Source organism: Arvicanthis niloticus, chromosome 21 (genome assembly GCF_011762505.2).
Source record: "Arvicanthis niloticus isolate mArvNil1 chromosome 21, mArvNil1.pat.X, whole genome shotgun sequence".
NCBI classification, from domain to species: domain Eukaryota; kingdom Metazoa; phylum Chordata; class Mammalia; order Rodentia; family Muridae; genus Arvicanthis; species Arvicanthis niloticus.
In genome coordinates, this window is record NC_047678.1 from 47,798,225 (window position 1) to 47,813,256 (window position 15,032).

The 15,032-nt window shown below is 42.9% G+C and overlaps 1 protein-coding gene across 2 annotated transcripts in view; it reads right to left on the reverse strand.

Moving 5' to 3' along the window:
• Positions 1 to 764: 764 nt before the first annotated feature.
• Positions 765 to 15,032, reverse strand: part of Akain1 (A-kinase anchor inhibitor 1) — a 49,759-nt gene continuing 35,491 nt past the window's right edge. For both annotated transcript variants that reach the window (XM_034483907.2, XM_034483908.2), the window contains exon 2: positions 765 to 2,874. In XM_034483907.2, the coding sequence (XP_034339798.2) occupies positions 2,681 to 2,874 (194 nt within the window). In that variant the 3' untranslated portion in view covers positions 765 to 2,680. The remainder of the gene's footprint in view (positions 2,875 to 15,032) is intronic.

The following is a 15,032-nucleotide window of genomic DNA, read 5'->3' on the forward strand; positions in this document are numbered from 1 at the left end:
AGAAGGGGGGAGGTAAGGGAGAATGAAGCCCAGGCAACCAATAAGCTGTTCATGGTCTACTTGTAAAACTGTTTGCACACTGAAGACTTAACACAAAAGGGTTTCTTTCTTTACTTCTGTCCTATAGAAGGGTGAGCTGGGATGAGCAGCTGAGCATACGGGAGTAGAAAATCCTTGTGCACTTTACCTTGCCATAAATCAAAGACATAAAAGACATTAAATGAGTGTCCTCAGAATTTTGAAAATTAAGAACTGAGCACTGACTTTTGACAACCACCAAATAAAAACTTTATTTTTTATTTGTAAAAATAAAATATTTTATTTTTATTTCTTTTGTAAGTTTATGTGATATGAAGCTCTGCAGGCCCCTGGTAAAACCCAATGATTTTATCATCATACTGGGGGTGAATTAAGCCACATTCCTTCTTATGGCTAGGCTTCCATAGTTTCCCTCATAATGTGCTCACCCTTGAAGACTCTGCTCCCTCTGTCCTCTCAGAACTCACTGTTACAATTCCTTTCTCCAGACTTCCCACTCCACCAAAATCATAATGAACACTTGACCTGCCAGATCTCCTTAACTTCACTTTCCATTTCTTGGTACATGTCTTTTCCACAGACTAAACTACCCTGAGTTATAGTAAAGGAACAATTAAGACTTACCTCTTTTGGCCATAATAAGAAAGTGTTTAAATACACACTTCCCTAGAAAGCCTTGCGTGTCATACGCAGATAAAAGACACAAATAATGTAAGTCGAACAAGAGCTTGTAGAAAAATGCTTTATATGGATACATATTTCAAAGCTGGATATAGTTTATTTATAAATAGTATTTAAATACAGAAATTAATAATATTTCCCAGGCCCCTAGCTTAGTACTACATACACACCAGAGAAGAAAGATAACATATTTATATTTCTGCCATTTGACAGAGAAACAAAGTTGGTTACAGATAGATGTCTCGGCAGAGACACAGTGGCAGGTCACCTGCGAACTACAAGCACTGGGTTTGTTTCTCATTTGTGGGCACATCTGAATAATTTCTCCAAGATTATTTCCACTCACTGCCCAGGCTAAGCAACTGTGTCAGCCATATGATTTTAGGTTCATTCTTCAATTGCCATGAGTTCTGCTTTTAAAACATCAATGAATAAACAATATCTAAAATTTCAGACCCCTTTCCCCTCATGAATTCTCTCTCTAAATTAATTTGTCCCACCTGTGCACCACCAAATACAGTCTAACATATTAAAAATGGATAGTTTTACCCATCTAATGTTATCTGTAGTATCCCTGGTCCCACATAACATGGAATATTGGAATTTCGGAGGTGTCTGAGCACTAGCCATATTTTGTATCATAGCAATACTTTGCATTTAGAACACATGTCAATGTAGACACTCACACTCTTTAGACCAGAGGTTTCTAACCAATGCTAAATTCTTCTGCTGTCCCAAGGAGCACCAACCCAGTGGCCTTTGTGAATCATAGTAAACAGACTCTAAAGGATGTCTCCAGAGAGGAATCTGTTGTCTACACAGGAGCAGCAGCAGGAAGTTATGGGGTTTAATGGAGATGGCTATGTTGATACACGTGCACACACCTCTCTCCAAATGCTTTCAGCCTACAGCCGCTTCACTCTTTTCATTCTGTTTACATGCCTCAGAGAGTTAAAAACTAAACAGTTTCCTTAGCAATGCTTTACAGCTTTTGTAATGGTCATGCTGATTTCTTTTATGGAAGAATAAAATTCCCTATCAGTAAGGGACCAGTGAAATACAGAGCTGAGTGACAGTGGAGTGGTCATAGGGTCCAGACTCCCTGCCAAGGATGCTGCCCTCTCCACCCTCATGGGTAGATAAACCCAGGATGAGAAGCATCTTCAGGGCTCAGAATATGGCTGCCCAAGATGGCTGCCCAAGATGGCTGCCCAAGATGGCTGCCAAAGAACTGAATCACCAGCAACTCATGGGTACATGCTCAGTCATCTTATTTAATCTCCAGCTAAGAAAGGATTTCTGTACTGGCCCTACCAGATCTCTGCACAGAAAGTAAACACCAACTACAAACAACTCAGAGAACAGAGATTTAAAAGGCTGAGTTCTCACACAGCATAAACGCTTCTCCCTCTCTTTTTCCTGGAGTGAAATAAACATAAGCTGTAGCTCAGGACTGGGCTCAGACCTGCTCTGCTCAATTTGACCTTCAACCTGTACTTTAATCATAACAGCCTGCAAGCCAGTATTTGAACTAGGCTAAAACTCTATTCTGTCATCTTTCTAGTGTGTCTTCTAATACTTATGAAGAACACAGAGCTGCACTCAGTAACTGTGAAGGGGAATAAAGGCCGCTGGTTGAATTATACATAGAAAGAATGTATAAATAAACAAGATGTAGAATTCTTTTTTTTTTTAAGAACTTGGAAAATAGGTTTGTTATAAAATGACTTTGCGGTGTGAGTGCCGTGTCTGGCACAGCTGCTTCCGGAGGTATTACAAAGACATGAAGAGTCCCCAATGCAAACCACAGCTTGTCGTAAAGGCCAGCATGAACTCATCCTACTGACAGGCATCCACGACACTTTGCTTTGCTTATTGGCAACATTTTGGTGACACGTCCTATGCTAACAGGAAACGCAGAATCCAAGCATGTCACAAGAGCCAGAGCCAGCAGCACCCATTACTTCTTTTCATGTTTCTTGGTCAGCTCGCGCCCTCCCAGATGGCCCCGGACCCTGCTGTCACTGGGTCTGCCTTCCCTCCGCAGGCTCTCCTGGGAGACTTGCCGCACGGCTTGCAGGATGGCATTCTGAACAATCTGCTTGCTGGCATTCTGAAGCTTCACCTCCTCCAGCTCGTTCCCAGGCTTCTCACCTTAAGCCAAAAAAAAAAAAAAATAAAATAAAATAAAAAGGAGGAGAGAGAGAAATTAATTCCAAGAGCTGTGTGACACAGGAGGAATTGTGGAGCAAGGTAGAAAGTGCTGCTATGGGGACCTCTCATACCACAAGGCACTACTATCTCCTCCATGCTGTGCCCTAGCAGCAACTAGATGCCCAGCAGTTTCAGATTGTGTTTTCCCACCCCCTCAGTGGTGTCTCAGTCCTTCCCTGAAGGTACAGTCAAGCTCCCCAAGGTTCACCTCCCTAGCCACCATGCACAGCAGTGGAGTAAAATGTGCACCCCCAAAGAAATAGAATTCAGGGGACTGCTATTGGGAAAAACTTTTATTATTGTTGTTCTTTGGGGGTTTTTGTTGGGTTTTTTTTTTTTTTGAGATTTTAATATAATTATATAATTTCCCCCCTTCCCATTCCTCCATGCAAATCCTCCCAGTAGGACCAGTACAGATATCCCTTTCTCTCTTTAAATTCATGGCCTCTTCCTTCATTAATTGTTGTTACATATATGTATGTATATAGATTTATATTCTTAAATATATAAGTATAACCCACTCAGTCTGTATTATGTGGGGTTATAGTGTGTGTGGGTTCATTGGGTTGAATTGTGGGTCCCACATCTGCCACCCCCCAAGGGGCTAGGGCTGAGACTCAGAGAAGCTGAGACTCAGAGAGGCAGAGACTGGTGTGGAGCCAACATAGGCTTTGAGAAGCCACAGGACTCTGTTTAGGGTAGGAGAACACAGTCTGAGGTCCCATAGGGGCTGGGGCTCTTGAGTTGTGGGTGGCCCTTGGGCTCTCAGGTGCCACTGAAATGCTGAAAAAGGGTTTGTGGTAGGGGATGGGGAGGGAACAGGCCAGATCAGCCCACAGCCAAAGAGAAGAGGGGGAAGGATGAGCTCTGGCTACGTCCTGCAGGGATGAGACTCTTGGTTGCAGCAACTCACTTGGCTGGGTCATGGCTGCTTGGCTTGCTTGACTGAGTTGATGGCCTCCATGGCTGGAAGCATAGAGAGGTTAGCCAGCAGCTCAGTAGTTGAAAACCTTCTCCACGGTTCCCCATGGCAGGTCCCAAAGAAGAGAAATAGACTATGGTCTTAAGATATTTATTGTTATGGCAGAAAATGGATGAAATAATATCCCCATGTTTTCAGGGCCAGTCTGAGGTTAAATACCTTTTGCAAGAAGGAGAGTCTGGGAAGGAATGCTTGATTGGCTACACCCTCTGGACTTTAGGTATCTCATTAATATGGAGGTCTTTCTTGAGGCTCTGTCGCCTGTAGCCAAGCCCTCTACCTGTGGAGGGGCTGGTAGGGGCCTTGTCCTATGTGCCTGAAAGGTGCAAACTAATGTAGGTCTTCAGTCTCATGTCAGAAGCCTGGAGTCTGGGAGCATGGCAAAATGCATGCTGTCCCTAGCAGGAAAACATGTGGGGTCTCTAAACTGTGGGGTCTCCAGCCATCTCTACCTGGTTGAGCAGCCAGAAACCATGCTGTCCTTTCACAGTCCTACAGTATTATGTTGGTTGTATGTATGTTTCTGATAGTAATGTCAGAAGCTATACTGAGAAAACCTCACCCACATTACTGCCTAAACATGAACTCAACAAAGGCAATAATACATGTGCTAAGGTGGGTGACTTAAAGCTCAGGAGACTCAACCCTACACAAAGAACTACAGAAACTAAGAAATGCTAAAAGGGGGAGAGAAGCTCCTTCCCAGGGTTGAGCACACCAGTTGGCTAACCAATATCAAATGGTAGGCCCTAAAACCATGTAAGTCATGGTGGGACTCTGTTCAAATCCTCCTATGCCATTCAGTCATGAGTCTAGCACAATACATTTGACTTTTCAAAGCTCACTTACACCTCTGTGAAATGGCAGCACCTGGTACAGAGGATTCCTATGGAACAAAGATCATCGATTCAGAAATCTGTGTGAATTCTGGTACAAGCCAAGCAACTAGTGAATGCCCATAAGACTACTCCTTGGTGGAGAGATATCTTAGGGTCTTCATTGCTGTGAAGAAACTCCATAACAAGGCATCTCTTATAAAGAGAAACATTTAATAGGAGCTGGTTTACAATCCAGAGGTTTAGTCCATTATCATCTATCGGGAGCTATCTAGACGAGGATAAGGCTGGCAGGTGTCTTTCCTGGAGGTAGCCCATTGTTTTTTGCATGGTTTGGGATGAGTGAGCTCTTAGAGGCAAGGTCCTAAGAGACTTCATCTCATTATTGCTTCTTGCTGCTGATATGCCTTTCCTGTCACTATTACATAGTCTAATGATTCCTGGGCATCAGCCCACCCTATTGGGCAGATTTCCTGCAGATCAACACACGAAGATGAACTTTCATGGATTAATGCTGTTTAGATAAATGGATTATTAATAGAATTCCTGATTTGAGTCAAAAAAAAATTTAGAAAGGAAGTTTTAAGAGGCGGTCTTAGTTGTTTGCTAGTAAGATGTAATAAAGATAGACTCAAGAATAGAATGTGCCCACTCCTCATGGAATAGTTAGTAAAGGCTGCATAATAAGAAATACAATGAGCTTTCATAATTACACTAAAAAAGAGAAATGAGCTTGAGACAAATTTGTGATCACATTCATTCTACATCAGATCCAACGATGAAGCCACAGGTGTGCACTATGATAAAGCAAGGCCATGTGACACTGTTGCCATGAACTTATACTGAGCCTATAGAATGAAACATGGCTTTGTAGCATCCTTCTTTAACTCTTCTTTTGTGTAACATTTTATCTATGAGGTACCTTTCTATAAAAACTTTAGTTTAAGAAGATATATAAAAAGACCAAGAAAAGAAGTAAGATCAAGGCTCTGGGGCTCTGCCCATTCAACATATCAAATGTATATGTATGGCTTGAGGGACTCTGCTCCATTCACTAAATGTATATATGTATACACCTGTTTATCTATATTTATGTATATACATATGTATATAGGAGCTGAGACTGGTGTGGCCCTGGGGACAGAGTGACATGGCTCCTGCCCCTGGGAGAGGGCCCCAGTGTGAGCCTCCATGAGTGTAGATGTCTGCTGTGGGCATAAGGTTTGTTTGTATAATAATGTATATATTTCACATTCCTTGGAGGAATGTCCTCCATATTAACATTAATGACTCCATGATAATCTAACAGCATGCATCAAGGAGGTGAAGGTGTGTCTAGTGTCTCAGCAAAATGATGAGTGCTGGGACCTTCAAGTGCTCTTAAGGTTACGGGAAAGAACTCTAAATACATGAGTTCAAAAGTATATAGTTTCTCAACTATGCAAAATATAAGGATGCAATATGAATTATGAGGCTCTTCGTGAATCCAAAGGAACAAAGGCAGACTACACTATGAGCTAGCTTGTCAAGGTTAGCCTGGGACACAGCAAGGTTAGTCCCAGGTGTGGTTGAAATGGTAATTTTAGGGCAGAGTCCTACCCTGTGCTTAACAAAGGCAGACAGATCTCTGAATTTTTTTGCAATGTTTAGGAAAAAAAATGTCTGCTTGCTGTCTCCTAAGAATCAAAAGACTGAGGTCACAGGATGCTGATTCATAAGACAACCAAAAGGAAACCTGGAATAAATGGATGGATTGATATATGTAAAGAAAAAAACTGGGCTTTTGGTCTGCATGAGATGACCTAGCAAAAAGTGATAGCAGTTCTTTAGAATTTTCTCTAGTGAGAGCTGAGATCTCTGGAGATCTCTGCAGAGTAACACAGATCCTCAAGAATTTTTTTCTATCAGAATTTCTGACTTGGTCAGAAGAGCCAATAATTTTTTTATAGCAGCTTTTCTGAGTCTGGTCAGAAAATTCATGAGCTATCCAGATAGCTTTTAGAAATTTTACTAGCAGAGAGAACTGTCTCAACCAGAGAGCTTCTAGAATAGCAAGAAAAAGCTGTGTAGAGCAGAGAGAGAGAGAGAGAGAGAGAGAGAGAGAGAGAGAGAGAGAGAGAACGAACTTTGGAAAGCCCTCTCAGCAGAATCCAGAACACCAACTTGGACCCATTGTTTGACTTTGAGTCATTCTTTTTGCTGCTCCTAGACACCATTCTCCCTCTCCATGCTGAGGCGGGTCCTTGGCATGCAGGTATATGTGTATATATGTAAGTATGCATGAAGACTCGTGGAGTTGATGAGACAAGTGGCCAGGCCTGACCGGAATGTGTGTGTCTATCTATGTGTGCTCAAATTCTCCCTTTCTTCCTTTTCTTTTCTCTCTGGTTCACAAAGAGTTAACAAGTGAGAGCCTCTCCCCTGGCCAGTGAAGGGTGCCTGAGTGACTAACCAGAGAAAAGAGCCCTAGCTGTAAATTAATTAATCCCACCCCCACTAGCCAGCTGTTAAACAGCAGGCGCTTATTGCCTGAAGCCAATGATTTCTGGTCTCAGAATATTGAAGAGTTAAAATAGATAAATATTATGAAAATAAGAAACATTTAAGCTCTCACAAAATTTAGTTTTGCCCCTGAAAATTGCCCCATTGATGCCTTCCAGAGAGAACTGGTGCTCATGCAGGTTCTCCGAGCAATCATCATGGTGGGAAGCATGGTAGCATCCCAGTAGACATGATACTGGGGTAGTAGCTCAGAGTGGTACATCTGGATTCACAGGCAGCAGAAAACTGAGACACGACACACTGTCCAGACATGAGCTTCTGAGACCTAAAAGCCCCTCCCCCAGTGATACTTCCCCCAACAAGGTCACACCTACTTCAACAAGGCCACACCTCCTAATAGTGCCACTCCCTATAACCAAGCATTCAAACAAGTGAGTCTATGAGGGCTGTATCTACTCAGACCACCACAAGGGGTTTTTGTGCTCCAGGAGACACAAACCACAGACACACTGGGGTCTATCTGTATTGAGACACAGGGGAGCACAAAAACCCCTTGTGGTGGTTTGAATAGATATGGCCCTATGTCTCAATACAGATAGACCCCAGTGTGTCTGTGGTTTGTGTCTCCTGGTTGTCTAAGAACTTTTCTTCCCCCTATGTTATTATCCTGATGTTCTTACAATATGCCCTTCACTTGCTTAGGGAAGTTGGTCAAGCAGTGTCAAGAGCCATAATGGGACAAGCTAATAAATTAGCAGGTGATCATCCTGAAATGGCTTGCCTTGGATTATTATATAATCTGGGACAAGTGAGCCCTTATTCAGCAAGGCTGTAAGAAACTTATTTTGGGAAAGATTCCTGCTATTAATATGCTTTTCCTATTATTATTGTTATTATTATTATTATTATTATTATTATTATTATTATTAAACATATGTAACAATCACTAAGCAATAGCACACCCCTTTGGAGCAGTTCTCTGAAGATCCATGAAGATGTACTGTCTTGTAGTGATGCTATATAGACAAATAGATGACTTCTTAAGTCTTAATGATGATTCTATAAGAATTCCTAAAATTATATCAGTGATTATTAAGCTCTTTTATAACGGGACTGCTATTAAGTCCCTCTCTGATAGTCAAAACTGCAGTGAGAACTCTGCCAGTCTCCCCAAGTGTCATCAGTTAATTGCCCTTAGATAGTAACCAGACTTTCTCCTGCTCAGAGCACATTCCAAGAGGTTGTAAAACAGTTAACCAAAGGTCACTAAAAGGAAACTAACGATTTATTATAGGTGCTAGGACAGAAGATAAAATATTGCCTGGGTTTATCTATACAAAACTTCACTAATTTCTTAGTTACAGTTTTAAACCTTCAGTGAACCTGTGGAGCTAGACAGGTGATGGATGTTTAATCAGATAATTACTCCTAATGGATACACATGTAAACATTCTGTGTTGTAAACTTCTATTTCAATTTATGATTTGATTTTTGGTGTGAACTTGTGATAAACTTTGTAACATGTGATCATGTGCTCTGAAAGATGCATAAGTACTGAAGACAAAGACAAAGTGTGGTTCCTTAGGAGCTGTTCGGCCCTTCCTTTCTTTTTCCCCTGCCTAAAATTCTTTCCTTTAGAACTTTTCCCTTATTAGAATTTTTTCCCTTTTCCCCACTCAGGACCTTTCCACTTTTACCCTTAGATAGCTTTCATAGGAAACTTCTTAAACTTAGTAATAAACTCTATAATAACTTCTCTAAGTGCTTTTTTTCCTGTGACCTCAGACTAGCAAGCATAAGTTAGAGCCCAGCAGTTTCTGCTGAGCTAGAACAAAGGCCACATTGCCTAATCCTCTGCTGTTAGGCTACAGGTGTTAATCACCTAAGCCTGCAGTCTTTTACCATTAGAAGAAGTTTTTAGGACTTTTTAGAAGTTATCATCAGCATTCCAGTACAGGTCAGAGAGCCAGAAAGCCCTGAGAACCTCAGACTTTAAAGCCCTTTCAAGCCATCACCAGAGTCCTACTCTGTGCCCCTGCTACTACCCTCTCTGGGCGGGAGGCTCTCGGCAAAGCAGCATCCCAAATGAAGCTGGAAAGAGAGAAAAGAAGTAACATGAGAGCAAGAAATTTTCTTTTGAAGACTTGTGAAAGAAGCAAGGTGTGGTAATACATGCTTGTAATTCTTCACATGGGAGGTAAAGACAAGGGGGTCAGGACATGAGAGCCATCCTCGGCAGTGCAGTGAATCATTGATGAGACAGAGAGAGACAGAGAGACAGAGAGAGACAGAGAGACAGAGAGAGACAGAGAGAGACAGAGAAAGAGAGAGAGAACAGTCTAAGTTGAGCAGTGACCTAATATTTAAGCAAAATTATTATTTCTTCATTCCAATCATTACAAACATAAATGGATTAAGAAGTCAAAGTTAGGGTGTGCCAGACTCAGATGAGTAGAGGAGTCTTGAATGAACAGAAGGTCAGTTTAACCAAAGCTCACTGTGAGTTAACCCTTCACTGTCCTCATTAACACTTTGTCCTGGGTCGTGAATATCTACCTGCAGAGTACACGGCTACAATGCCATTTGCAAGGAAAGCACAAGGAAGACGGGGAGCACTTAGCAGACAACCGAAGACAAAGAATCCCATGTACAAAAGTCAGTCTCATACTTGTACATCAGGCATTTGGGTACATCCTACTCCTTCCCCTAAACAATAAGGTAAGGTCGGGACTGTGACTATGAGGTCATAGGTATCACAGATGACTCTTTACCTGGGCCTCATCATTCCAGTCATTGCTTGTCTGGGTTTCCTCTGCTGAGACAGTCAGCTTCCTCCTCTATTGTCACCAGCTAACACCCTCTTCCATTCTTCCCCAATTCCACAGCACTTGCTCTAGTCTCTGGTTATCTGTGACTTGTCTCATTGCACGACTGTACAGGCTTCTCGAAGGTATTCCACCTGACCTTTGTCCTATCTTCAGCTGAAATCCTTTGGAGAGAGTCTGTTAAGGCACTGCACACCACTGCCATCGTTAGAAAGCCACCCTGCCATTCGCCAAGCTAGCCATGTCTTTTGCCAACTGTCACTGAACATCTGTCACTCATTCTGGCCTAGGGAGGTCAAGTCTACAAGTAAGAAGACAGCTCCCGGAAAGAAGAAATTACTCAAACCTTGCAATGTGGGCAGAACATGTGTTCTGTGCCCAGCATAGTACTGATGGCTCAGCCTCATCATTTGCAGGAACATAGTGTTGGAGAAACTCATGATGGAAACCCAAGTTTTCCCATGAGTACAGTGTGAAGATGTATACTGCAGCCCAACAGAAGGCAGAGGCAGCCAGAGAAATGCCTGGAGCCTTGCCATTTCCTTACAGGCATTTCACTTGCTTCAATGTAACAAATCACCTACACATTTTAGGTGGCCTGCTGCCTGGTTTTCAATGACGCAAATGTCCTCTCGCCTAACTAGCATTTTCAATACCATTTTCCTATTCCACAAAAGATGACAAATTGACTTAATTAGCTTTAAAGACTAAGCACCCAGTGTAAAGTCAAGAATGAGATACAGCTAACTTCATCTTCAGTGTTTTCCTGTGGAGAACTTGGTCACTTTTCTGCCCGAGCTCCCAGAATGCCTTACTTCCCAGTGATCATCCAGCCTTGTCTGTTAATGTGCCACCTCCCAGAAGCCAACAGGAGCCCTGCCGCTCCCTGCTATCCCTGTCAGAGCTTCCTCTTCAGAGTCCATCTCACCCACTCTGGTAAAATGTCTCTAAGGGATTTAATTGTCATGTGGTTAATGGTTGGTGGCAAGACTAGACTGGAGACTGCCCAGAGGCCCAGATGATTGGATTACGTGTTTTGCCCCTCACCAAGCCAGGATCATGTCAAGCAGACCAGCTATGGACTGGCACCGGGGGCTGTAGTCTTGTGGTCCAGGAACTAGCACTTGACATTTCTCGCACTGTATATAGTTGAGTGTTCCAGGTGCTAAGATCTGAAATGCTCTTTGCCATCCCAGAATGTGCCTTACTCACAGTGAACTTGAAATATCGTGAGGTCCCTGTAATTCTGCTGTCTGATACTATTCATTGAGCACACAAACACACACACACACACACACACACACACACACACACACACACGAGCTGTGCATTTAACAAACTTGCTGGCCTGAACCATCAGCCCTTGGAGCCCTCCTGACTCAGCTTGTGCCTCTTTCCTTTCATTGTCTATTGAATTTTTTGGTCCCCAATCCCCTAACCCTGGGACCCTGTCCAGTACCCTTCTATAGCTGGTCCTGCTCAGCTAATAATTAGTATTAATTCTTTATATATAGCTGTCAAAAATTGTGCTTCTGACAACTATAGGAAGATAAGAATTTGCATCAGTTCTTAACTTCAGAACCCCAAATGCCATAACCTCTGTTAAGTCAAGCCTGTCATATTGTGCTCCAGTGAATAATGGCAAGGGTCACTGTTGCCATTTAATTTAGAGGTAGAATCCACATGGTGACTTTGCCTCCATCACACTGAGAAAGGGGCAGAGGCTGTGTCAGCAGCAGCACCTCTAGTTCATCACTCTCTGGTGGGTCACTAATCCTACCATTGGTAAAAAGTTTCATCAGAACAGCCGACAGGTTACCACCTGGTCCCCGACAGGCTCTCTAATGCATCATGTTGTCAGTGGCAACCAGCCAGGCATTTCATATCTTCCCTTCTGATCATTTGACATTATAAGGCCAGTGTTGTCGTTCATCAATGACCAGCACATGAGAGCCAGAGAAGGAGAACTAATTCTGGTCCCTTTAATAATGTAATGATAGTCATTTCTCAGCTCTGTGCATACAGGAATTTTCCACTAAGGACCAGATGTTAGGTCTCACCCTTCTGTGCCAATTGTTAGTGAAGAAGTGCTGGCTGCCCTGCCTTGTAACTGAAAAAGGTGACGTTCTAGACCCTGGTTTTCCAGCTTGATGCAGACCTCACCAATCTACTCTTTTCATACAGACGCCAGAACCAAAACCAAAGGAGCATTTTAGAATCTACAGAAATAGTTTTAACAATATAGCATTACCAGTAAGTGAAGGACACTTTTGATCATATTTAAACTGTACCCTGTTATTGCAGCCCCCACCCCCAGCAAACCAGGTATGGGGCAGCAAGAAGACTCTGCCTTTGGTGGCCAGCAATATTACTTCAGGACCTGGATACTCTCATAAGCTGTATGGAGTTCTTTATTAAAATTTCGACAGAAAAAATGAAAAGAATCAAAAAGATTTTTAAATTGATGCATGTTTGATAGCTTCATACGCATATTTAACTCGTGGTGGCTACATACCCTCCCCTAATCCACGCTAGATCCACTCCTCAAGTCAAGTCTCCACCTTTAGTTTGTGTCTTTTTTGTTGTTTTATTTGTTACTTTGTTACCAACTGGGCTTAACCAGAGCCCCATGTGAGGCAAGAGCGTGGAGCTCACCAGGGCAACATAGGTCACTCACCAATGGTTACAACACTGAAGACATAGAATTAGTTTCTTCCTGTAGCCTGGAATACCATTAGTTCCCGTGTGTGTGGCAGGGCCACAGGAGCCCTGCCTGAATATTTAGATACTTAGTCTGATAACCACAGTGATAGTTACAGATCACCTCTGTGTGTGGCACCACTGAGTGGAGGAGAGCCCTGCAGGCTGAAGCATCTGTTTGTGTGTGCATTCTTCCACAAAAATAATTACAGAGTACTTCCTGTAGCATGCACACTAGCTGGGGAATTAGAGGTCACAATATTGAACAGAACAGTCATGAGCCCTGTCCTGATTGCTCGTGGAATCTAACGGGAGAACTGGGTTTTAATTGAGTAATTGAACAGGCTTTGAGCTGTTTTGACCTATAATTATGAGCTGGGACATACACACTGTGACAAAGGAACAACCGCAAAGGTGACTGATCCAGTCTGGGATGGGCAATAGATTCCCAGACAAGCAATCTCTGTGTTGACAGGGAAAGTAAGGCAAGGAGAACCAGAACAAAAGAGCGGGTCAGGGAAGGAGGTCAGAGTGCAAAGTCCCAGCCATGAGTAAAAGCAAGGCTCACAAAAACATGAGAAACGCTGAATGTCTGGGTGTCTGTGACAGGGAGGGAGAGACAAGAGTCACACTTAGGAAGAGAGATATCCCAGAGTGTTCAGGCTGTGGAAGGGCTCAAGAGGACTTTGAGTGATTTTGTGGCAAAGCAGCATAGATTGTCAAATCTATACCATGCAGCATAACTGGAGCAACCAGAGGAGAGCTGAGCCGTCACACTAGAAATCTGTAGAGCTGGAGAGCCCTAGAAAGACAAATGGAATCTGGACCTGCCAAGGTAAAAACAAAGTGAGTCTGTTCTGGCCCCAGGAGACAGGGCAGGCATGAGGCTCCCTAATAGAGCCACAGAAGGCTTTTAGCTTTAGAGCTGCTAAATTATTTTAGCACATAATTTAATTTCTACACTATTGCTACGTTGCAATGCCTTGGGGAAGCCATACAGAACAGTGCCAATAAAACCAGAAAAGGAAATGGCAATTTAATCTCGGATTCAGATTTGATTATTAAAGGCACAAAAGACCGAGGTAACTTGAGAGAAAAAAAAAAAACAATAAATGCAAAGGCCTGAGCTAGCAGCTCTCAACATCCGTCATAAAGCAACAGTGATCAGGAAAGAGTGAGAACAGCATTTACAAATGTCTTGAAAAGCATGTTAAAAGAAATGCAGGGACAAAATGGAGCAGAGACTGAAGAAAACAACAACCAGTGACTGGCTCAACTTGGGATCTGTCCCATGGACAGGTACCAAACTCTGAAACTATTACTGATGCTATGTTGTACTTGCAGATAGGAGCCTGGAATGGCTGTCCTCTGAGAGACTCTACCAGCAACCGACTGAGACAAATGCAGATACTCACAGCCAACCATTGGGCTGAGGCCAGGGACCCCTATGGAAGAGTTAAGGAAAGAATTGAAGGAGCTGAAAGGGATGGCAACCCCACAGGAAGACCAACAGTGCCAACTAACACGGACCCCTAGGAGCTCCCAGAGACTAAGTCATCAACCAAAGAGCATACACAGGCTGGTCCATGGCCCCCAGCACATGTGTAGCAGAGGACTGCCTTCTCTAGCCTCAGTGGGAGAAGAGGTGCTTAATCCTGTAGAGACTTGATGCCCCGGATAGGGGAGATGAAAGGGGAACACTCTCTCAGAAGCAAAAGGGAGGGAGTTTGGAGTGAGGAACTCTGGGAGAGTGGACTGGGAGAGTGAACAATATTTGGGATGTAAATAGTTAATTAGAAAAGCATAGTGAATGTTCAGGAACAAGCCAGCACATGTGAGCATCAGTGGATCAATGGGTCAATAGGTCAATTGGTCGAATATTGACCAGCTCACATTCCACATAATTGTTTCTAGGTTGATTTTATATCTATATTAAATATAAGTTTGGAACACAAAGGATGTTTTGGGCAGTGAAGCTGCTCCTATGGAAATAATAGGCGCTGTTAGTACTATTTCTCATTGTCCATTTACACCCATACCCAAAGAGGCCCACAATGCGAGGAAAGAGCCTTAATATGTGTTCAGACTTCATGTGTTCAAGCACAGCCTTATTGATTCCTGAGCCACTGTGTGGAGTGTTGTCACTGTGGGAGTTTGTACAGGTGCAAGGGCAGAGGGCACATAAGAAATCTGTGTGCTTTTGATTTTGTTGTGCACCTAAAATTGCTCTAAAAAAAAATCCAATAAATTTGT